This window comes from Delphinapterus leucas, chromosome 3, assembly GCF_059928025.1.
Source record: "Delphinapterus leucas isolate spDelLeu-1000000601 "Yukka" chromosome 3, BTC_Dleu_Yukka2, whole genome shotgun sequence".
In the NCBI taxonomy this organism is placed as follows: domain Eukaryota; kingdom Metazoa; phylum Chordata; class Mammalia; order Artiodactyla; family Monodontidae; genus Delphinapterus; species Delphinapterus leucas.
Genome location: NC_143131.1, coordinates 52498845 through 52525026, shown reverse-complemented (window position 1 = coordinate 52525026; position 26182 = coordinate 52498845). Strand labels below are relative to the sequence as shown.

General features: G+C 36.6%; 1 protein-coding gene across 8 annotated transcripts in view; it reads right to left on the bottom strand.

Moving 5' to 3' along the window:
* RNF180 (ring finger protein 180) overlaps positions 1-26182 on the bottom strand; it is a 298759-nt gene that overhangs the window by 20638 nt on the left and 251939 nt on the right. The window contains exon 8 of one of the 8 annotated variants that reach the window (XM_089908904.1): positions 14966-25801. The exons of the other annotated variants lie outside the window; for them this stretch is intronic. Coding sequence (XP_089765030.1) covers positions 25719-25801 — 83 coding nt within the window. The 3' untranslated portion in view covers positions 14966-25718. Of the gene's footprint in view, positions 1-14965; positions 25802-26182 lie in introns of those variants that run through there. 8 annotated transcript variants of the gene reach the window in all.

Here is a 26182-nt window from a genome sequence, read left to right as displayed (position 1 = left end):
GCAACATATTCTATAACACCTACTGACATTTCAATATCCTTTTTAAAGTTATTGGGCTAAATTATATAATTCTTAAATGTTTTGTTTCTGTAACCAGGTAAGAAGTGAGAACCATGTGTGTGTGTTGTTTTTTTAAATTATTTTATTTATTTGGTTGCGCCGCGTCTTAGTTGTGGCAGGTGGGCTCCTTAGTTGCAGCTCGTGGGCTCCTTAGTTGCAGCAGGTGGACTCCTTAGTTGTGGCTTGCCAGCTCCTTAGTTGAGGCATATGAACTCTTAGTTGCGGCATGCATGTGGGATCTAATTCCTTGACCAGGGATAGAACCTGGGCCCCCTGCATTGGGAGCACAGAGTCTTAACCACTGTACCACCAGGGAAGTCCCAGAACCATGTGTTTTTTTTTTTAAAGTATTTTTTTATTGTGATAGAACACAAATAACATGAAATTTGGCATTTTTACTACACAGTTCAGTGGCATTAATTACATTCACAAAGTTAAGCAACCACTGCCACTATTTATTTCCAAAAAATTTTTCATTACCACAAAGAGATACTCTGTAGACATTAAGCAATAATACCCCAATTCCCAGCTCTCCTTTGCTCCTGGCAACCTCTAACCTACTTTCTGTCTCTATGAATTTGCCTGTTCTAAGATATCTCATAGAAGTGGGATCATGCAGTATTCATCCTTTTTTGTTTGGCTTATTTCACTTAACATAATGTTTTCAAGGTTCACTGATACTGCAAGATGTATCAAAACTTCATTCGTTTTTATGGCTGAATAATATTCCATTGTATGTATATACCATATTTTTAAAATTCATTAATTTGTTCCTAGATAATTGGGTTGTTTCCATCTGTTGGCTATAGTGAATAATGCTGCATTGAACACTGGCATACAAGTATCTGTTTAAGTCCTCGTTTTCAATTCCTTTAGGTATATACACAAGAGAATTGTTATGTCACAATGGTGATTCTATGTTTAGCATTTTGAGAAAACTCCAGACTTTTTTTTTTTCCAGTGCAATATATCATTTTGCATCCCTGCTAGCAATGCACAAGGGTTCCAATTTCTCCACATCCTTGCCAACATTTATTTTGTTTTTTTAAAAATTATAGTCATTATAGTAGGTGTGAATCTCATTGTGGTTTTGATTTGCATTAATTCTCCTAATAACTAATGATGTTGTGTATCTTTTCATGTGTTTATTGGCTATTTGTATATATTCTTTGGAAGAATGTCTATTGAAGTCCATTGCCCATTTTTTAACTGGGTTGTTTGCCTTCTTGAGTTCTTTATATATTCTGGGTATTAAACCATTATCAGATATAATTTGCAAACATTTTCTCCCATTATGTGGGTTGTATTTTTACCTTCTTGATAATTTCCTTTTGATGCACAAAGTTTTTAATTTTGATGAAGTTCAATTTATTTATTTGCTTATGCTTTTGGTGTCATAGCTAAGAATCTGTTTGGTCACGAAGATTTACCCCTATATTTTCTTTTAAGAGTTTTGTTTTATACTGAGGCCACTGATCCATTCTGAGTTAATTTTTGTACAAAGTATGATGTAGGGGGTCCAATTTTATTCTTGTGCATGTGGAAATCCAGTTGTCCTAGCATTATCTGTTGAAGAGACTATTCTTTGCCCCATTGAATGGCCTTAGCACCCTTTCCAAAAATCAAGTGGCCATAGACATATGGGTTTATTCTAGAGTTACTATTCCATATCCTTTTGCTAGTATCATACTGTTTTGATTCCTGTATTAAGTTTTGAAATAGAAAGTGTGAGTCTACAACATTGTGCTTCTTTCTCAAGATATTTTTTGTTTACTCAGGGCCCCTTGATATTAAGGACCAGGTTTTCCATTTCTACAAAAATGGGCTATAGTAATTTTGATAGGTATTGCATTGAATCTACTGATAGCTGTAGCTAGTACTGATATGTTAACAATATTAAGTCTTCTAATCCATGGACACAGGATATCTTTCCATTTATTTAGATCTTCTTTAATTTCTTTCAGTTATGTTTTATAGTTCTCAGTATACAAGTAACCATCCTTGGTTAAATTTTTTCCTAGTTATTTATTCTTTTAGATGCTGTTGTAAATGAAACTGCTTTCTTAATATCATTTTCAGATTGTTCTCTGTTGGTGAACACAACTGAGTGCTGTGTGTTGATGCTGTAACCTGAAACTTTGCTGGATATTTTATTAGTTCTAGTAGCTTTCTTTTAGATTCTTTGGGATTTTCTATATGTAAGTTTACTTCTACCTTTCCAATTTGGATTCCTTTTATTTCTTGTTCTTATCTAACTGTTCTGGCTAGAATTTCTAGAACAGTGTTGAACAGCAGTGGTTAAAGCAGGCATCCTTGTCTTGTTCTTAATCTTAGGGGGAAAGTTTTCAGTCTTTCACACTGAGTTTGATGTTACCTGTGAGTTTTTTTTATAAATGCCCATTGTCATGTTGAGGAAGTTCCTTTCTATTCCTAGTATTCTGAATTTTTTGTAAAAACGGTGCTTGATTTTGTCAAATGCCTTTATGCATTCTATTAATATGGTATAATATGGTATATAATATATGGTATATTAATCAAAATATTGATTTTCTTATGTTAGACCGCCCTAGCATACTTGGAATAAATACCACTTGGTCATACTGTACACTCAGTTTCCTAGTAATTTTTGGAGGATTTTGCATCTACATTTATAAGGGACATTGGTCTGTAATCTTTTTTTGTGATGTCTTTATATGGCTTTAATATTGGGGCAATGCTGGCCTCATAGAATGAGTTAGGAAGTATTCCCTTCTCTTCAATTTCTTGCAAGAGTTTAACAAATACTGGGGTTACTTCTTTAAATTTTGGTAGAATTCACCAGTGATGTCATTTGGTCCCTGCCTTTTTGGGAAGTTTTTGATTACTGATTCAAGTTCTTTATTTGTTACAAGTGTGTTGAGATTTTCTATTTATTCTTAAGAAGTTTAGATAATTCGTGCTCCTAGAAATTTGTCCATTCTATCTAGGTTATCTAATTTGTTGTCATAAAATTGCTCATAGTATTCTCGTATACTTTTTTTTTTTTTCTGTAAGGTTGGTAGTGAAGCCTCTACTTTTATTTCTGAGTCATTTATTTGCATCTTCTTTTTTCTTTGTCAGTCTAGCTAAAGGGTTGCCAACTCTTTTGATATTTTAACAGAACCAACTTTTGGTTTTGTTGATTTTTCTCCATTGTTTTTCTATTCTGTATTTCATTTACTGCCATTCTAATCTTTATTATTTCCTTACTTCTGCTAGTTTTAGGTTTAGATTGCTCCTCTTTTTCTAGTTCCTCAAGGTATAAAATTATGTTATTGGTTTGAGGATTTTTTTCTCTTTCAATATAGGCATTTATAGCTATAAATTTTCCTCTGAGCACTGCTTTTGCTATATCTCGTAAGTTTTGGTATGTTGTTTATTTTTCATTCATCTTGATGTATTTTATTTTTTTCTCCAGTTTTTTAAATGGATATATTTGACATATGACATCATATAAATTTAAGGTATCAATTTGATACATTTTAATATGATTGCCACTGCAGCAATACTTAGTACATCTATCACATTGCATAATTATCCCTTTTTTCAGTGTTTGAGATAATTTTTAGTCTCTCAGCAAGTTTGATGATTGTAGTACAATATTGTTGTCTATATTAATTATGCTGTGCATTAGATCTCTATGGCTTATTTACTACTTGTTGCAAGTTTGGACCCTTAAACAACTTCAATCTTATTCCTCCACATCCCCGCTACCCCTTGGTAACCATCATTTTACTCTGTTTTTTATGAGTTTTTCTTTTTTAGAGTCCACATATAAGTCAAATTATACAGTATTTGGTCTTTTTCTGTCTGACTTATCTCAGTTGGCATAGTTTCCTCAAGGTCCATCCATGTTGTCACAAATGGAAGGATATCTTCCTTTCTTCATGGCTGAATATAATTCCATTGTATATATACACCACATCTTTTTTATCCATTCATCCATTGATGGACATTTAGGTTTCCATATCTTGACTATTGTGAATAATGCTGCAATAAAAATGGGTGTACATATATATCTTCAAAATCCTGTTTTCATTTCCTTTAGGTATATACCCAGAAGTGGAATTGCTGGATCATATGGGAGATTTTTAATGTTTTGAGGAACCTTCATATTGTTTTCCATAGTGGTTGGACAAATCTACATTTCCACCAACAGTGTATAAAAGTTCTCTTTTCATCATATCCTCACAAGCATCTGTTGTCTTCTGTCTTCTTGAGGATAGTCATTCTATATAACAGGTATGAAGTGATATCTCATAGTTTCAATTTGCATTTCCATGATGATTAGTGATGTTAAGCATCTTTTCATGTGCCTGTTGGCTATTCTGATGTCCTCTTTGGAAAAATGTCTATTTAGTTCCATGCAGTTTTTAATTGGATTGTTTATCTTTTTGTTATTAAGTTGTACGAGTTCTTTATATAGTTTGGATTTTAACCCCTTGCAAAATTGGCTTGCAAAATTTTTCTCCCATTCTGTAGGTTATCTAATTTTGTTAATTGTTCTTTTGCCGTGCAGAAGCTTTTAAGTTTGATGTTGTTTCATCTGTTGATGTTTGCTTTTGCTGTCTGTGCTTTTGGCATCATATCAGAAATCATTACCTAGACCAATGTTGAGGAACTTCTTATGTTTTATTCTAGTTTTTATGGTATCAGATCTTACGTTTAAGTGTTTGATTCATTTTGAGTTAATATTTGTGAGTGGTATGAGACAGTGGTCCAAATTCATTATTCTGCATGTGTTTCTCCAGTTTTCCCAGCACCTTTTCCCACTGGGTGTTCTTGGCTCCCTTGTTGAATATTAGTCTACTGTATATGCTAGGATTTGATTCTGGGCTCTCTATTCCATTGTTCTATGTGTATATTTCTGTGCTAACACCATACTTTTAAAAAATTACTATGGCTTTATAGTATAGTTGGAAATCCAGAAGCTTGATACCTCCAACTTTATTTTTCCTCAAGACTGCTTTGGTTACTCAGAGTCTTTTGTGGTTTCACACAAATTTCAGGATTGTTTCTTCTATTTTTGTTAAGAGTGCCTTTGGTATTTGATGAGTATTGCATTGAATCTGTAGATGGTATTGGGTAGTATGAACATTTTAACACCATTAATTCTTCCAATCCATGAATATAGGATGTCTTTCCATTTTTTTGAGCTTTCTTCAATTTCTTTAATCAAAGTCTTATAGTTTTCATAGTATATATCTTTCATTTCCTTGTTTAAATTTGTTCCTAAGTATTTTCTTGTTTTTGATGCTGTTGTGAATGGGATAGTGTTATTTCTTTTCCAGATGTTTCATCATTAGTGTGAAGGAACGCAAGTGAATTCTGTATGTTGATTTTGTATCCTGCTACTTTACTGAAATAATTGATTAGTTCCAACAGTTTTTGATTGACTGGGATTTTCTCTATATAATATCATATTAGAAATCATGTATCAGCAAATAGCAACAATTTTACTTCTTTCTTTCCAGTTTGGATGCCTTTAATTTGTTTGTCTTGTCTAACTGCTCTAGCTAGGACTTCCAGTACTATACTGAATAGGAGTGGTGAGAGTGGGCATCCTTGTCTTGTTTCTGATCTTAGAGGAAAAGCTTTCAATTTTCTCCATTGAGTGTAATGTTAGATGTGGGACTGTCATAAATGGCCCTTATTACGTTTTGGTTCATTCCCTCCATAGCTAATTTGTTGAGATTTTAAAAATCATGAATGGATGTTAAATTTCATCAAATGAGATGATCATGTGATTTTAATCTTTGATTTTGTTAATGTGATATATTCCATTTATTGATTGCATATGTTGAGCCATTCTTGCATCCCAGAGATAAATTCCACTGATCATGATGTATAATCCCTTTAATGTGTTGTTGAATTTGGTTTGCTACTATTTTGTTGAGAATTTTTGAATCTATATTCATCAGGGGTACTGGCCTATAGCATTCTTTTTTTTTTATGGTACTCTTATCTGGTTTTGGTATCAGGGTAATACTGGCCTTGTAAAATGAATTTGGATCTGTTCCCTCCTCCCTGATATTTTAGAAGAGTTTGAAGAGGACTGGTATTAATTCTTCTTTAAATGTTTGGTAGAATTTGCCAGTGAAGCTGTCTGATCCTAGGGTTTTTTGTGTTGGGAGGTTGGTTTTTGATTACTGATTCCATTTCTTTATTCATTATTGGTCTGTTCAGATTCTGTATTTCTCCCTGATTCAGGCTTGGAAGGTCATATGTTTGTAGAAATGTATGCATTTCTTCCAGGTTTTGTAATCTCTTATGATCCCATTATTTCTGTAGAATCAACTACAGTATCTCCTCTTTCACTTAGAATTTTGAGTCTTCTCTCTTTTTTATTCTTGGTAAATGTAGTTACAATTTTGTCAATTTTGAAGAACCAGCTCTTGGTTTTGTTGATCCTATTGTTTTTTCTGGTCCCTATTTCATTTATTTCTCCTTTGATCTTTATTACTTCCTTCTTCTGCTTACTTTGGGCATAATTTATTCTTTTTCTAATTCCTTGAGGTATAAAGTTAGATTGTTTATTTGTGATCTTTCTTAATATATGCATTTATTGCTATAAACTTTCCTCTGAGACTGCTTTTGCTGTATCCCACAAGGTCTATATTGGATTTTCATTTGTTTTAAAATAGTTTATCTTCTGATTTCTTCTTGACCCACTGGTTGTTCAGAATGTATTGTTCAGTTTCCACATATTCGTAGATCTTCTCTTGATTTCTAGTTTCATACCGTTGTGATCACAAAAGATAGTTGGTATGATTTCAGTCTTCTTAAATTTGCTAAGATTTGTTTTGTTTCCTATCATATGATCTAACCTGGAGCATATTCTGTATGTACTTGAGAAAAATGTATATTTTGCTCCATTTGGATGGAATATTATATATATGTGTGTGTGTTTTATATATATATATATATATATATATATATATATACACACACATAATATTCTACTTGTTCTAAAGTATGGTTACATTTCAACATATCCTTGTTGATTTTCTGTTTGGATGACCTATGCATTGTCAATAGTGGGGTAATGAAGGATTATTGAAGGATTATTATTGTATTGTTGTCTATTTCTCTCTTAAGATCTGTTAGTATTTGCATAGTATATTTCACTGCTCAGGTGTTGGGAGCATATATATATATATTTATGACTGTTGTATCTTCTTGAGTATTGACCCCTTTATCATTATATAATGACATTCTTTGTCTATTGTTGTCATTTTTGGCTTGAAGTCAACTTCTGATATAAATATGGCTACACCCACTTTATTTTGGTTATTGCTTGCTTGGAATGTCATCTTCCATCCTCACTTAGAGTCTATGTCTGTAGTTAGAGCTGAAATGAGTCTCTTGTGGGCAGCACAGAGTTGGGTATTGTATTTCTACCTGTGCCTTTTGATTGGTGCGTTCAACATGTTTACATTTAGGGTGATTATTGATATGCAAGCACTTGATACTGCCATTTTATCTTTTGACTTTGGTTATTTTGTATCTCCATTATTTCTTTTTCCTTCTGCTTCTCTTTATGTTTGTATATTGGTGGTTTTCAGTGATCAGTTTTTCAGTCTCCCCCTTTTTTACATTTTGTGTCTCTATTCCACATTTCTCCTTTGTGGTTACCCTGAGGCTTATATAAAATATCTCATAGATAAAACTGTCCTTTTACTGCTGATAGCAACTTATCTTTTTTCAGCTATAAATGTTCTTCCTTTTTACTCCTCCCCTTTTTATATTTTTGATGTCACAAATTACCTTTATGTGCTGTGAATTCATTAACAAATTGTAGTAGCTATACATATTTTAATGCTCTTTAACTTTTACGTTAGAAGTAAGTGCTTAATATACTATTCTAACATACAGTTTTCTAATTCTATCACAATTATCACAGTTTTGTGTACTTTTTTTTTTTAATGTTTCCCTAATTAGCACTTCAGCGTACTCCTTTAAACGTTTCTTGCAAGGTAGGTCAAGTGGTGGCAAACTCCCTCAGCTTCTGTTTGTCTGGGAAAGTCTTTATTACTCCTTCATATCTGAAGGACAACTTTGCCAGATAGAGTATCCTTGGCTGGAAATTGTATATTTTAATACTTTGAATATCTCATCCCATTCTCTCCTGGCCTGTTGAGTTTCTGCTGAGAAATTCACTGATAGCCTAATGAGGGCTCCTTGGTAGGTTACTTTCCTTTTCCCTCTGGCTGCCATTAAAATTCTTTATCATTGATGTTTTACAGTTTCATTATAATGTCTTGGAAAAGGTCTTTTTGCATTGAGATAATGAAGTGTTCTGTTAGGTTTGTGGACTTGTATGTCTAATTACTTCCCAGGCTTGGGAAGTTCTCAGCTATTATTTATTTTTTTAAAATAAACCCTCTGCGCCTCCTCCCTTTCTTTTTCTGGCATACCTATTATTATTACTTTGGCTTTCCTAATGGAGTCTCATAATTCTTGTAGGGTTTCTGCACTTTTTTAGAAATCTTAGTTTTCTCTCCTCTTCTACTGGAATCATTTCTAAATTCCTATCCTCCAGATCACTAATTAATTCTCTCTTCCATCTGATCTGCTCTATTTTTAATACTTTCTAATGCATTCTTCATCTCATTTATTGAGTTCTTTAGCACCAGAATTTGTTTCTTTTTAATAATTTCAATCTTTTTGGTAAAATACTCCTCCTGTATGTTAATTTTATTCCTGCATTCAATGAATTTGCTTTTCTGAGTTTTCTTTCAGGTTGTTCAATTTCTTCATAACAGCTACTTGGAATATTGCAATCTAACTGATAAAGAATTCAATGTCTTTGAGTTTAGTTGCTGGAGATTTGTCATTTTCTTTTTGAGATACCAAATTACCATGATTTTTCATAGTGTTTGATGAAATGTGCTTCTGTCATCACATTTGAAGTAGTAAACACCACCTTTCTTATTTTGGGAGGTTTTGTTTACTTTGAGTTAAACAGATTGGCAATTAGAAACCTTTCTTTGTTTTCCAGAAGGTGGACTATAGCACAAATTTTCAGTTTCTCTTACAGAGCTGATGTGCTGCCAAAGTTGGGAGCATGTGCATAAAAATGCTGACATTAAAAAGAAAAAAAGCGGGTGGCAGAGTGTAGGGAGTTATGGGCTTGGTATCTGGGGCTTTGGGTGTGCCCATGGCCCAGTAGGGAGATCTTAGAGTTAAGGAGTCTCAGAGGTCTATGGGTTGACCTCTTACTGAAATCCTGGGGCAGACAGCAGGAAATGTGTTCCTTCAGTTCTCTTTGTGTGTCTTCTTCCCTCTTCTATGACCTCTCCCAGTCATGGAGGTCCCTCCTCAGAAAGAGCACTGTGTTCTGTCCAGCTGCAGACTGTGTGGCCTGGCAGACTTACACTCACCACTCTCCCCACCTCCTATTAGAGAAGTCACTCCTTCCAGGTGCTGCTGCTGTCACTATCCCCCTTGGCTTTGTAGCCTTCTCCAAAGTCCAATCCACCCACTTTCGGATGTACAGATGGATGGATCTCATGTGTGTCCTAATGTGCTGTGCAGAGAGACATTTTTGCTCACTAACAGGTCTCCAAAGAGTTCTAAATTAAAGGGGAGATAAAAAAGGAACAACTCACACCATCATGATGGTGATATCACTCCATCATGAGGTATCCTCTAATTTCCTTTGCACTTTATTTGACCCACTGTTTGTTTAAAGTGTGTTATTTAATCCCTATTTGTGAACTTTTCAATTTTCCTTCTTCATTGATTTCTAGCTTATTTCATTGTGGTTGAGAAGCTACTTTGTATGATTTCAATCTTTTTAAATTTATCAAGACATGTCTTGTGGCAGTACCACATCTTTTTTATTTTTATAACTTATAAATTTAAGTACAAATAATAAATGTAATTTACTTGTTTTTTTCCCTTTAATTTTGGAGGACTATAATACTTGCCATTAAGGTATGTAATTTATGATAATTATATTTATATACATAAATTATGGGTTTATATTATCCTATTTCTAATTGGCCACAATTGGGCTAAATGTGGTAATTTTATTTATGATGCCAGGATAAATACGTAATAAACAAATACCAGGAAACCATTTGTCTATTAAAAAGCAAACAACCATTACATAATCATTTAGTGATATTAATTTTGAGTGAGTGGTTGTCTAAGATTTAAATATAATCCCTAATTTTTGTCTGTTTTATTTTAAACAAAAAGTATTATATAAAATGTATGTTCAATTAGATGTTATAATGTAATCATTTACACTCAAAATTAATATTTTCCATGTAACAAGATTTAATGGTTTTCTTCTGTAAAAAATATACAATCCCTTATTTTCCTTTATTTATAATAATATGGAATTCAGAATAAGTAGGTCTTATCAATGAGTCTATTTGTAGTTACACACTGTAATGCTAAAAATTGAGGTTCAGTGGTAAATTTTTTACAGTATATTTAGTTTGGAGATCTTAACCTAATATCCAACATATTACAAAGGTATCTCTTGTCAGGAAATATTTCAAAGAGCCTCATTTAGGTTGTGAAACAGTGTACTGGATCATTTTAATTATCAGTAAGTCCTTCAGGATAGATATGTTATGTTCTCCAGTTTACAAATTAAAAATACAAAAAGGGCTTGAGGTTTTGACGGTTTATTGGTTTGCCACGGGTCACATCATAAGTGATGGATCTGGATCATAAAGCCAGTTCCTGTTTATATACCTATGACAGTACATTAAATTCCAGATATTTCAAAATGTAAGACAATGCAAAATTCTCTCATTAGCTTGACATTTTATACTGAAACTATTTCAAGCAAACTGCCTTTTGAGAAGATAAATTATTTTTTAAATAATTTTATCTATTTTTGCTGGATATATAAATATATCCCACCTTATTTTAAAAATCTTTTCCTTGACACTAAAATACTGAGCAACCTGATTAGTTAGAAGACAGTGAGGTAGTAGTCAACCAAAATGGCAACACAGGAGATTTCTGAGCTCTCCTATTCCCACAGACAAAATGAATGTACAGCTACATATGGAGAAATTCTCTCTGAAAGAGATCCGGAAAGTAGCTGAGTGATCGTATACATCAGATGAATGAAAAAGTAGCCACAGTGAATTGGGTAGGAAAGGTTGAGGCACACTCTTGCCATAACCCCCACCCCTTACACAATGCTGTATAATTGGGGATGAACCCCCGACTCCCAGGTTCTCCCTGAGGAGCAAAGGATTTGGACCCTATATCTAGTATTCCAACATATAAGACACTCAATAGAGGGAGTTTCAAAACACCTACCTCAGAAATCTAACTGGGCTTGGGTCCATGAGAACCACAAGATGACAGCAAACAAACAAAGAAGCAATTCTTAATGGGCATACTAGAACTGCCATGGCTATCTCACTGCAGAGGGATCAGGCAAACTCACTCATACACCAGTCTTTCCCTGAGAGTTTATCTGCATACTTTAAAAGCTTCTGCCTCAGGGCCAGGTTTCTAATTTAGATGGCTCTAGGGTCTGGCCTGCATCCTCCCAAGAGACTGGGGAAGCCAGGGGATACCTCTCCTGCCTTCTCTGTCCAGCCTGATACAAGTCACCAGTACTTACTTGGAAGGAGCATGTAAACACATCTGCACCCCAGATTTTATGGCTGCCAAACAGGGTATGGGTCCCCAGATGACCTGACTCTGATAGCTAAAGGGCTTCCATTCATAAGTCCCACAGAACTGTGGCAAACAAAGAAGCAATTCTTAACTGGCTATCCCACCAGGGCTCAGTGCAGATGAAGCAGGCAGAACAGCCTCTCAGTTTTTTCCTGAAAGGGGTTTACCTACATACTTTAAAAGCTGCCACTTGAGAGCCTGGCTTCTAAGTTGGTAGGCATCTAGGGGCAGCTGTGATCCTCTCTAGAGACCAGAGAAGTTGGTGGATATCCCTCCCACCTTCTCTCTCTAGCTCACTCTAATAATGAAACCAAGTTGCCAGTATCTCTCTAGAAGGAGCTTGTAAACACATCTGGGGTACCCCAGGTTTTGTGGCTGCCACTGAAAGATGGGCCCCAGATTGCTTGGCTCTAGTAGCCAATGGGATTTTCACTCACAAGTTCCACAGGACTGTGTAAAATAAAGAAACAGTTCTTAATGGACAAAGGAGCACCACCCCTCCCCCCTGGCTATAAACCTGGGCCCATTATAGAGGGAGCAGGGGAAAATGTCCATTTCCCACTTTCTCCCTGGAAGAGGCTTAACTACTTACTTTCCCAGCTGCTGCTTGAGGGACCACCTTCAATCAAGCTGCATCTAAATGCTGACTGTGATCTTCCCCTTTGGGACACTGATGGGTCTTGATATACCCTCAGCTACTGGGAGCCACTAAAAATAAAGGAGGAGGCATGGACAATCACAAAAATTTAGGACACAACTAGGTGCTTGGACTGGGCTGATAGATAAAGTTCATCTCCTAATTGAGACAACTCTGTCAAGACTGGGAGAGGTGTCTATTTTATCTACTGCACAAAAACCAAAATAGAAAGTTAAGGAAAATGAAGAAATAGGAGTATATTCCAAACAAAAGGACAGGATAAATTTACATAAACACATCTTAATGAAACACAAAAGAAGTTTACCTGATGGTTCAAAATAACAGATACAAAGATGCTCACTGAGGTTAGGAGAGCAATGCATGAACAAAGTGACAATTCGAACAAAGAAAAAATATTTTTTAAAGTACCAAACAGAAATCACATAGCTGATATCAATAATTGAACTAAAAAATTCAATAGAGAGGGTTCAAGCAGGCTAGATCATATGGAAAAAAGGACCAGCAAAGTAGAAGACAGGACAATGGAATTCATTTAGAGGAACAAAAAGAAAAAAAAGATTGAAAAAGAGTGAAGGTATCTTAAGGTACTTATGGGACACCATCAAATGGACCAATGTACACATTATAAGAGTCCCATAAGGGAAAGAGAGAAAGGGGCAGATAACTTATTTGAAGCAGTAATAGCTGAAAACGTCCTTATCCTGGGAAAGGAAACAGACATCCAGGTCCAGGAAGCAGAAAGAATCACAAATGAGATCAACCCAAAGAGGTCCATGCCAAGGCACATTGTAATTAAAATGTCAAAAATTAGGAGGTCCGAGGGGAAGATGGCAGAAGAGTAAGACGCGGAGATCACCTTCCTCCCCACAGATACACCAGAAATACATCTACACGTGGAACAACTCCTACAGAACACCTACTGAACACTGGCAGAAGACCTCAGACCTCCCAAAAGGCAAAAAACTCCCCACGTACCTGGGTAGGGCAAAAGAAAAAAAGAAAAAACAGAGACAAAAAGAATAGGGACGAGACCTGGTGCACCAGTGGGAGGGAGCTGTGAAGGAGGAAAGGTTTCCACACACTAGGAAGCCCCTTCGCGGGCGGAGACTGTGGGTGGTGGAGGGGGGAAGCTTCAGAGCCGCGGAGGAGAGCACAGCAACAGGGGTGTGGAGGGAAAAGCGGAGAGATTCCCACACAGAGGATCGGTGCCGACCGGCACTCACCAGCCCGAGAGGCTTGTCAGCTCACCCGCCGGGGCAGGTGGGGCTGCGACCTGAGGCTCGGGCTTTGGTCGGAGCTCAGGGAGAGGACTGGGGTTGGCTGCGTGAACACAGCCTGAAGGGATTAGTGCACCACGGCTAGCCAGGAGGGAGTCCAGGGAAAAGTCTGGACCTGCCGAAGAGGCAAGATACCTTTTCTTCCCTCTTTGTTTCCTGGTGCGCGAGGAGAAGGGATTAAGAGCGCTGCTTAAAGGAGCTCCAGAGACAGGCGTGAGCCGCGGCTAAAAGTGCGGAACCAGAGACGGGCATGATACGCTAAGGTGGCTACTGCCGCCACCAAGAAGCCTGTGTGCGAGCACAGGTCATTGTCTGCACCTCCCTTCCTGGGAGCCTGTGCAGCCCGCCACTACCAGGTTCCCGGGATCCAGGGACAACTTCCCCAGGAGAAGAAACAGCGAGCCTCAGGCTGGTGCAACGTCACACCAGCCTCTGCCGCCGCAGGCTCGCCCCGCACTCCGTGCCCCTCCCTCCCCCCGGCCTGAGTGAGCCAGAGCCCCCGAATCAGTGGCTCCTTTAACCCCGTCCTGTCTGAGCGAAAAACAGACATGCTCCGGCGACCTACATGCAGAGGCGGGGCCAAATCCAAAGCTGAGCCCCTGGGAGCTCTGATAACAAAGAAGAGAAAGGGAAATCTCTCCCAGCAGCCTCAGAAGCAGCGCATTAAAGCTCCACAATCAACTTGATGAACTCTGCATCTGTGGAATACATGAATAGACAACGAATCATCCCAAATTGAGGAGGTGGACTTTGAGAGCAAGATTTATTATTTTTTCCCCTTTTCCTCTTTTTGTGAGTGCGTATGTGTATGCTTCTGTGTGAGATTTTGTCTGTATAGCTTTGCTTTCACCATTTGTCCTAGGGTTCTATCTGTCCGTTTTTTTTTAAAATTTTTTTCTTAATAATTACTTTTTATATTGATAACTTTATTTTCTTTCTCTCTTTCCTCCCTTCCTTCCCTCCCTCCTTTAGAAAACGAATCATCCTAAATTGAGGAGGTGGACTTTGAGAGCAAGATTTATGATTTTTTCCGCTGTTCCACTTTTTGTGAGTGTGTATCTGTATGCTTCTTATGAGATTTTGTCTGTATAGCTTTGCTTTCACCATTTGTCCTAAGGTTCTAACCATCTGTTTTTTAAAAAATTTTTTTATTAATATTTTTTAATAACTTTATTATATTTTACTTTATCTTTTCTTTCTTTTTTCCTTCCTTCCCTCCTTCCTTCCTTCCTCCCTCCTTTCTTTCTTTCCTTCCTTCTTTCCTTCCTTCTTTCCTTTTCTTCTTTCTTCCTACCTTTCTTTCTTTCTTTCTTCCTTCCTTCCTTCCTTCCTTCCTACTTCTACTAATTCTTTCTCTCTACTTTTTCAACCTTTTATTCTGAGCCGTGTGGATGAAAGGCTCTTGGTGCTGCAGCCAGGAGTCAGTGCTGTGCCTCTGAGGTGGGAAAGCCAACTTCAGGACATTGGTCCACAAGAGACCTCCCAGCTCCACATAATATCAAATGGCGAAAATCTCCCATAGATCTCCATCTCAACGCCAGCGCCCAGCTTCACTCAATGACCAGCAAGCTACAGTGCTGGACACCCTATGCCAAACAACTAGCAAAACAAGAACACAACCTCGCCCATTAGCAGAGAGGCTGCCTAAAATCATAATAAGTCCACAGACACCCCAAAACACACCACCAGACGTGGACCTGCCCACCAGAGAGACAAGATCCAGCCTCATCCACCAGAACACAGGCACTAGTCCCCTCCACCAGGAAGCCTACACAATCCACTGAACCAACCTTAGCCACTGGGGACAGACACCAAAAACAACGGGAACTACGAACCTGCAGCCTCAGAGACCCCAAACACAGTAATATAAGCAAAATGAGAAGACAGAAAAACACACAGCAGATGAAAGAGCAAGATAAAAACCCACCAGACCTAACAAATGAAGAGGAAATAGGCAGTCTACCTGAAAAAGAATTCAGAATAATGATAGTAAGGATGATCCAAAATCTTGGAAATAGAATAGACAAAATGCAAGAAACATTTAACAAGGACCTAGAAGAACTAAAGATGAAACAAACAATGATGAACAATACAATAAATGAAATTAAAAATACTCTAGATGGAATCAATAGCAGAATAACTGAGGCAGAAGAATGGATAAGTGACCTGGAAGATAAAATAGTGGAAATAACTACTGCAGAGCAGAATAAAGAAAAAAGAATGAAAAGAACTGAGGACAGTCTCAGAGACCGCTGGGAGAACATTAAATGCACCAACATTCGAATTATAGGGGTTCCAGAAGAAGAAGAGAAAAAGAAAGGGACTGAGAAAATATTTGAAGATATTATAGTTGAAAACTTCCCTAATATGGGAAAGGAAATAGTTAATCAAGTCCAGGAAGCACAGAGAGTCCCATACAGGATAAATCCAAGGAGAAATACGCCAAGACACATATTAATCAAACTGTCAAAAAATACAAAGAAAGCATATTAAAAGCAGCAAGGGAAAAACAACAAATAACACACAAGGAAATCCCCATAAGGTTAACAGCTGCTCTTTCAGCAGACACTGTGCAAGCCAGAAGGGACTGGAAGGACATATTTAAAGTGATGAAGGAGAAACATCTACAACCAAGATTACTCTACCCAGCAAGGATCTCATTCAGATTTGATGGAGAAATTAAAACCTTTACAGACAAGCAAAAGCTGAGGGACTTCAGCACCACCAAACCAGCTTTACAACAAATGCTAAAGGAAATTCTCTAGGCAAGAAACACAAGAGAAGGAAAAGACTTACAGTAACGAACTCAAAACAATTTAGAAAATGGGAATAGGAACATACATATCGATAATTACCTTAAATGTAAATGGACTAAATGCTCCCACCAAAAGACACAGATTGGCTGAATGGATACAAAAACAAGACCCATATATATGCTGTCTACAAGAGACCCACTTCAGACCTAGAGACACATACAGACTAAAAGTAAGGGGATGGAAAAAGATATTCCATGCAAATGGAAACCAAAAGAAAGCTGGAGTAGCAATTCTCATATCAGACAAAATAGACTTTAAAATAAAGACTATTAGAAGAGACAAAGAAGGACACTACATAATGATCAAGGGATCGATCCAAGAAGAAGATATAACAATTGTAAATATTTATGCACCCAACACAGGAGCACCTCAATACATAAGGCAAATACTAACAGCCGTAAAAGCGGAAATCGACAGTAACACATTCATAGTAGGGGACTTTAACACCCCACTTTCACCAATGGACAGATCATCCAAAATGAAAATAAATAAGGAAACACAAGCTTTAAATGATACATTAAACAAGATGGACTTAATTGATATTTATAGGACACTCCATCCAAAAACAAAAGAATACACATTTTTCTCAAGTGCTCATGGAACATTCTCCAGGTTAGATCATATATTGGGTCACAAATCAAGCCTTGGTAAATTTAAGAAAATTGAAATTGTATCAAGTATCTTTTCTGACCACAAGGCTATGAGACTAGATATCAATTACAGGAAGAGATCTGTAAAAAATACAAACAAATGGAGGCTAAACAATACACTACTTAATAATGAAGTGATCACTGAAGAAATCAAAAAATACCTAGAAACTAATGACAATGGAGACACGATGACCCAAAACCTATGGGATGCAGCAAAAGCAGTTCTAAGAGGGAAGTTTATAGGAATACAAGCCCACCTTAAGAAACAGGAAACATCTCGAATCAACAACCTAACCTTGCACCTAAAGCAATAAGAGAAAGAAGAACAAAAAAACCCCGAAGTTAGCAGAAGGAAAGAAATCTTAAAAATCAGATCAGAAATAAATGAAAAAGAAATGAAGGAAACAATAGCAAAGATCAATAAAACTGAAAGCTGGTTCCTTGAGAAGATAAACAAAATTGATAAACCATTAGCTAGACTCATGAAGAAAAAAAGGGAGAAGACGCAAATCAATAGAATTAGAAATGGAAAAGGAGAAGTAACAACTGACACTGCAGAAATACAAAAGATCATGAGAGATTACTACAAGCAACTCTATGCCAATAAAAATGGACAACGTGGAAGAAATGGACAAATTCTTAGAAATGCACAACCTGCCAAGACTGAATCAGGAAGAAATAGAAAATATGAACAGACCAATCACAAGCACTGAAATTGAAACTGTGATTAAAAATCTAACAAACAAAAGCCCAGGACCAGATGGCTTCACAGGCGAATTCTATCAAACATTTAGAGAAGAGATAACACCTATCCTTCTCAAACTCTTCCGAAATATAGCAGAGGGGGGAACACTCCCAAATTCATTCTACGAGGCCACCATCACCTTGATACCGAAACCAGACAAGGATTTCACAAAGAAAGAAAACTACAGACCAATATCACTGATGAACATAGATGCAAAAATCCTCAACAAAATACTAGCAAACAGAATCCAACATCACATTAAGAGGATAATACACCATGATCAAGTGGGGTTTATCCCAGGAATGCAAGGATTCAATATACGCAAATCAATCAATGTGATAAACCATATTAAAAAATAGAAGGAGAAAAACCATATGATCATCTCAATAGATGCAGAGAAAGCTTTTGACAAAATTCAACACCCATTTATGATAGAAAACCCTGCAGAAAGTAGGCATAGAGGGAACTTTCCTCAACATAATAAAGGCCATATATGACAAGCCCACAGCCAACATCATCCTCAATGGTGAAAAACTGAAAGCATTTCCACTAAGATCAGGAACAAGACAAGGTTGTCCACTCTCCCCACTCTTATTCAACATAGTTTTGGAAGTTTTAGCCACAGCAACCAGAGAAGAAAAAGAAATAAAAGGAATCCAAATTGGAAAAGAAGAAGTAAAGCTGTCACTGTTTGCAGATGACATGATACTATACATAGAGAATCCTAAAGATGCTACCAGAAAACTACTAGAGCTAATCAATGAATTTGGTAACGTGGCAGGATACAAAATTAATGCATAGATATCTCTGGCATTCCTATACACTAATGATGAAAAATCTGAAAGTGAAATCAAGAAACACTCCCATTTACCATTGCAACAAAAAGAATAAAATATCTAGGAATAAACCTACCTAAGGAGACAAAAGATCTGTATGCAGAAAATTATAAGACACTGATGAAAGAAATTAAAGATGATACAAATAGATGGAGAGATATACCATGTTCTTGGATTGGAAGAATCAACATTGTGAAAATGACCCAAAGCAATCTATAGATTCAATGCAATCCCTATCAAACTACCACTGGCATTTTTCACAGAACTAGAACAAAAAATTTCACAATTTGTATGGAAACACAAAAGACCCCGAATAGCCAAAGCAATCTTGAGAAAGAAAAACGGAGCTGGAGGAATCAGGCTCCCTGACTTCAGACTATACTACAAGTCTACAGTAATCAAGACAGTATGGTCCTGGCACAAAAACAGAAATATAGATCAATGGAACAGGATAGAAAGCCCAGAGATAAACCCACGCACATATGGTCACCTTATCTTTGATAAAGGAGGCAGGAATGTACAGTGGAGAAAGGACAGCCTCTTCAATAAGTGGTGCTGGGAAAACTGGACAGGTACATGTAAAAGTATGAGATTAGATCACTCCCTAACACCATACACAAAAATAAGCTGAAAATGGATTAAAGGCCTAAATGTAAGTCCAGAAACTAACAAACTCTTAGAGGAAAACATAGGCAGCATACTCTATGACATAAATCACAGCAAGATCCTTTTAGACCCACCTCCTAGAGCAATGGAAATAAAAACAAAAATAAACAAATGGGACCTAATGAAACTTCAGAGCTTTTACACAGCAAAGGAAACCATAAGGAAGACCAAAAGACAGCCCTCAGAATGGGAGAAAATATTTGCAAATGAAGCAACTGACAAAGGATTAATTTACAAAATTTACAAGCAGCTCATGCAGCTCAATAACAAAAAACAAACAACCCAATCCAAAAATGGGCAGAAGACCTAAATAGACATTTCTGCAAAGAAGATATACAGACTGCCAACAAACACATGAAAGAATGCTCAACATCATTAATCATTAGAGAAATGCAAATCAAAACGACAATGAGATATCATCTCACACCAGTCAGAATGGCCATCATCAAAAAATCTAGAAACAATAAATGCTGGAGAGGGTGTGGAGAAAAGGGAACACTCTTGCACTGCTGGTGGGAATGTGAATTGGTTCAGCCACTATGGAGAACAGTATGGAGGTTCCTTAAAAAACTGCAAATAGAACTACCATATGACCCAGCAATCCCAGTACTCGGCATATACCCTGAGAAAACCATAATTCAAAAAGAGTCGTGTACCAAAATGTTCATTGCAGCTCTATTTACAATAGCCTGGAGATGGAAACAACCTAAGTGCCCATCATCGGATGAATGGATAAAGGAGGTGTGGCACATATATACAATGGAATATTACTCAGCCGTAAAAAGAAACGAAACTGAGCTATTTGTAATGAGGTGGATAGACCTAGAGTCTGTCATACAGAGTGAAGTAAGTCAGAAAGAGAAAGACAAATACCATATGCTAACACATATATATGGAATTTAAGAAAAAAAAATGTCATCAAGAACCTAGGGGTAAGACAGGAATAAAGACACAGACCTACTAGAGAATGGACTTGAGGATATGGGGAGGGGGGAAGGGTGAGCTGTGACAAAGTGAGAGAGAGACATGGACATATATACACTACCAAATGTAAGGTAGATAGCTAGTGGGAAGCAGCTGCATAGTACAGGGAGATCAGCTTGGTTCTTTGTGACCACCTGGAGGGGTGGGATAGGGAGGGTGGGACGGAGGGAGATGCAAGAGGGGAGAGATATGGGATCATATGTATATGTATAACTGATTCACTTTGTTATAAAGCAGAAACTAACACACCATTGTAAAGCAATTATATCCCAATAAAGATGTTAAAAAAAATTAAAAAAAAGAAAATGCAAAAATAAAATAAAATAAAATGTCAAAAATTAGAAAAAAGCAGCAAGAGGGAAGCAACTACTTATATCCAATGGAAATCCCATATGATGGTTAGCTGACTTTTCAGTAGAAAGTTTGCCAGCCAGAATGATATATTCAAAGTGAGGAAAGGAAAAACCTACAGCCAAGAATAGTCTATGCAACAAGACTATTATTCAGATTTGTAGGAGAGGTAAAGAGTTTTACAGACAAGCCAAAGTTAAAAAAGTTCAGCACCACTAAACCAGTTTAATGAGAAATGTTAAAGCATCCTCTTTAAGCAGAAAAAAGAGACCAAAACTAGGAATATGAAAATTATGAAAGGAAAAATCTCATTGGTAAAGACAAATATACAAAATAGTGGTAGATTAACCACTTATAAATCTAACAGGAAAGCTAAAAGTGAAACATAGCAAAATCATCTATAACCACAATAAATAGTTAAGGGATAAACAAAACAAAAAATTGTAAAATATGTCAAAAACAAATGTGGGTGGGAGGAGTAAAAAAGAGAGTTGTTAGAATGCTTTAAAAAAATAAGAGATCTGCCGTGTGGATGAAAGGCTCTTGGTGCTGCAGCCAGGAGTCAGTGCTGTGCCTCTGAGGTGGGAGAGCCAACTTCAGGACACTGGTCCACAAGAGACTTCCCAGCTCCACTTAATATCAAACGGCGAAAATCTCCCAGAGATCTCCATCTCAACACCAGCACCCAGCTTCACTCAACGACCAGGAAGCTACAGTGCTGGAAACCCTATGCCAAACAACTAGCAAGACAGGAACACAACCCCACCCATTAGCAGAGAGGCTGCCTAAAATCACAATAAGTCTACAGACACCCCAAAACACACCACCAGACGTGGACCTGCCCACCAGAGAGACAAGATCCAGCCTCATCCACCAGAACACAGGCACTAGTCCCCTCCACCAGGAAGCCTACACAACCCACTGAACCAACTTTAGCCACTGGGGACAGACACCAAAAACAACGGGAACTATGAACCTGCAGCCTGCAAAAAGGAGACATCAAACACAGTAATATAAGCAAAATGAGAAGACAGAAAAACATACAGCAGATGAAGGAGCAAGATAAAAACCCACCAGACCTAACAAATGAAGAGGAAATAGGCAGTCTACCTGAAAAAGAATTCAGAATAATGATAGTAAAGATGATCCAAAATCTTGGAAATAGAATAGACAAAATGCAAGAAACATTTAACAAGGACCTAGAAGAACTATAGATGAAACAAGCAATGATGAACAACACAATAAATGAAATTAAAAATACTCTAGATGGGATCAATAGCAGAATAACTGAGGCAGAAGAAGGGATAAGTGACCTGGAAGATAAAATAGTGGAAATAACTACTGCAGAGCAGAATAAAGAAAAAAGAATGAAAAGAATTGAGGACAGTCTCAGAGACCTCTGGGACAATATTAAACGCACCAACATTCGAATTATAGGGGTTCCAGAAGAAGATGAGAAAAAATAAGAGATCTTCAACTTAAAATAATCATGTGTGTATGTGTGTGTGTATACACACACACACACACACACGTATGTATATTTGTGAACCTCATGGTAACCACAAACCCAAAAAACCTATAATAGATAACACACAAAAGAAAAAGAAATCCAAACACAGTTATCAAATAACAAGTGAAGAGAGCAAAAGACGTTAGAAATAAATAAGGAGTACAAAACACCCAGATAACACTTAACAAAATGGGAATAAATGCATAAACGTTAAACTTTAAATGTAAATGGACTAAATGCTTCAATCAAAAGACATAGAGTGGCTGAATGGATAAAAAAAAGTGAGACCCATATATATGCTGCCTACAAGAGACGCACTTCAGATCTAAATACACACACAGATTGAAAATGAGGGGCTGGAAAAAGCTATTCCATGCAAATGGAAATGAAAAGAAAGCAGGGGTAGCAATACTCATATCAGACAAAATAGATTTTAAAATAAAGACTGTCATAACAGACAAGAAGTACATTAAGTAATGATAAAGGTATCAATCCAACAAGAAGATGTAACAATTGTAAATATATATACACCCAACATAGGAGCACCTAAATATATAAAGCAAGTATTAATTGTAGGTGACTTAAACATCCCACTTACATCGATGGAAAGATTATCCAGATATAACATCAATCAGGAAACACTGGCTTTAAATGGCACATTAGACCAGAGAGACTTAATAGATACAGAACATTCCATCCAAAAACAGCAACATATACATTCTTTTGAAGTACACATGGAACTTTCTCCAGAATACACTGCATGCTAGGCCAAAAAACAAGCCTCAATACATTTAAGAAAACTGAAATCATATCAAGCATCTTTTCCATCCACAATGGTATGAGACTAAAAATGGAATATCTGATTAAAAAAAACCTTCAAACATATGTAGGCTAAACCATATGGTACTATATAATCAATGAGTCACTGAAGAAATCAAAGAGGAAATAAAAAAAATACCTCCATACAAATGACAATGAAGACACAATGATTCAAAATCTATGATAGGCAGCAAAAGCAGTTCTAAGAGGGAATTGTATAGCAATACAAGCCTATCTCAGGAATCAAGAAAAATCTCAACCTAAACTTGCACCTAAAGGAACTAGGAAAAGAACAAATAGAAAAACAAAGTTAGTAGAAGGAAGGAAAGAATAAAGATCAGAGCAGAAATAAATGAAACACAGACTAAAACAATGGCAGAAAAGATCAATGAAACTAAAAGCTGGTTCTCTGAAAAGAAACAAAATTCATGAACATTTAGTCAGATGCATTAAGAAAAAGAGAAGGCCCAAATAAATTAAATCAGAATGAGAGAGAAGTTAAAACCAACACTACAGAAATACAAAGGATCAAAAGGGATTACTATCACAATTATATGCCAATAAAATGAATAACCTAGAAGAAATGGATAAATTCCTAGAAACATATAGTTTCCCAAGACTAAATCAGAATGAAACACAGAATATGAACAGACCAAATGCCAGTCATGAAATTGAATGACTCATTTAAAAACTCTCAACAAACAAAAGTCCAGTATCAGAAAGCTTCACAGGCAAATTCTACCAAACATTAAAGAGAAATTAATGCCTATCTTTTTCAAACTCTTCCAAACTCATTTTACTAGGCCAGCATTACCCTGATACAAAAGCCAGACAAAGACACCACAAGAAAATTATGGGTCAATATCCCTGATGAATACAGATTCAAAAATCCTCAACAAAATGTTAGCAAATCAAATCCAATGATACATTACAAGGATCAGAGAACACTATCAATTGGGATTTTCCCTAGCAATGCAAGAATGGTTCAGTATTCTCAAATTAGTCACTGTGATATAGCACATTAACTGAAGAATAGAAACCATATGATCATCTCAATAGATGTTGTAACAGCTTTTGACAAAATTCAACATCGATTTATTGAAAGAGCTCTCCACAAAGTGGGTATAGAGGAAACATACTTCAACATAATAAAGGCAACAATGAGACATCACCTCACACCCATCAGAATGGCTATTATCAAAAAGATACCAATAAGTGTTGGCAAGGATGTGGAGTGAAGGAAACTCTCATGCACTGTTGGTACAAATGTAAATTGGTGCAACCGCTATGGAAAACAGTATGGAGGGTCCTTAAAAATTAGAAAGAGAACTACTGTGTGGTCCAGCAATTCCAGTTCTGAGTATTTTTCCAAAGAAAATGAAAACACAATTCGAAAAGGTGTATGCATCCCTATGTTATTTGCAACATAATTCATAATAGCCAACATATGGAAGCAACCCTACATGCCCATAGATAGATGAATAAAGAAGATGTAGACACACACACATGTGTGTGCACACATATACATACAATGGAATATTACTCAACCATAAAAAGAATGGAATCTCACTATTTGTGCCAACATGGATGAGCCTGGAGGGTATTATGCTAAGTGGAATAAGTCAGACAGAGAAAGTAAAATACCATATGATTTTACTTATATGTGGAATCTAAAAAAAAACAAATGAACGAAACAACACAGAAACAGTCATTGATACAGAGAACAAATGTTTGCCACAGGGGAGAGGGGATGGGGGAGGAGAGAAATAAGGTGAGGGAAAATGAAGAGTTACAAACTTCCAGTTACAAAATAAGTGAGTCATGAAAATGAAATGTACATCATGGGGAAAACAGTCAATAATAAGGTAATATCTTTGTATGGTGACAGATGGTAACACTTATCTTGGTGATTAGATATTTCTATACATTACAAAATAATCACTATCTTGTGTGCCAGGACCTAACAGAGTGTTGCAGGTCCATCATACTTCAAAAAAGACCAAATAAACCAACTCACAGAAAAAGAGATCAGAGTTGTGGTTACCAGAGAGGTAGTAGTTGAGGGGAGGGGGAATTGGATGAAGGTAGTCAAAAGGTACAAATGTCTGGTTATGAGATAAATAAGTATTAGGGATGTAATGTATAACATGATTTATATAATTAATACTGCTCTATATTATATCTGAAAGTTGTTAAGAGAGTAAATCCTAAGAGTTCTCATCACAAGGAAAATATCTTTCCCCCTTATTTTCTATATATATTTGATGATGGAGGCTCACTAAACTTATTGAGGTAATCATTTCATGATTGATGTATGTCAAATCATTATGCTGTATGCCTTAAACTTATACAGTGCTTTATGTCAATTATATCTCAATAAAACTGTAAGGAAAGAAATTAATAAACATATAACATTTTTAAAATAAATAAATAAATTTATTTATTTATTTATGGCTGCTTTGGGTCTTCACTGCTGCACGTGGCTTTTCTCTAGTTGTGGTGAGTGGGGGCTACTCTTCGTTGTGGTGCTCAGGCTTCTCATTGTGGTGGCTTCTCTTGTTGCGAAGCATGGGCTCTAGGCACATGGGCTTCAGTAGTTGTGGCACGCAGGCTCAGTAGTTTTGGTACCCAGGCTCTAGAGCACAGGCTCAGTAGTTGTGGTGCATGGGCTTAGTTGCTCTGTGGCATGTGGGATATTCCCGGACCAGGGCTCGAACCCGTGTCTCTTGCATTGGCAGGCAGATTCTTAACCACTGCACCACCAGGGAAACCCAATAAACATATAACATTTTTAAAAGACAATAAAATACATGATTATGTTGTAAGATCACACACACACACACACACACACACACACAAAATCTATGGTAGATACACAAAAAATAAAGACAAAGCATACCACTACAGAAAATCATTACAAAGGAAAACTATAATTCCTCAAATTACAAAGGAAGAGAATGAGAGAAATAAAGGAACGAGAGAATAATGAAACAAACAGAAAATAACAAAATGGCAATAATAAGTCCATACCTATCAATAGTTACTTTAAATTTGAATGGACTAAATTATTCAACAACAGAGAGTGTGTAGTAAAAAAAATCCAGGGACTTCCCTGGTAGTCCAGTGGTTAAGAT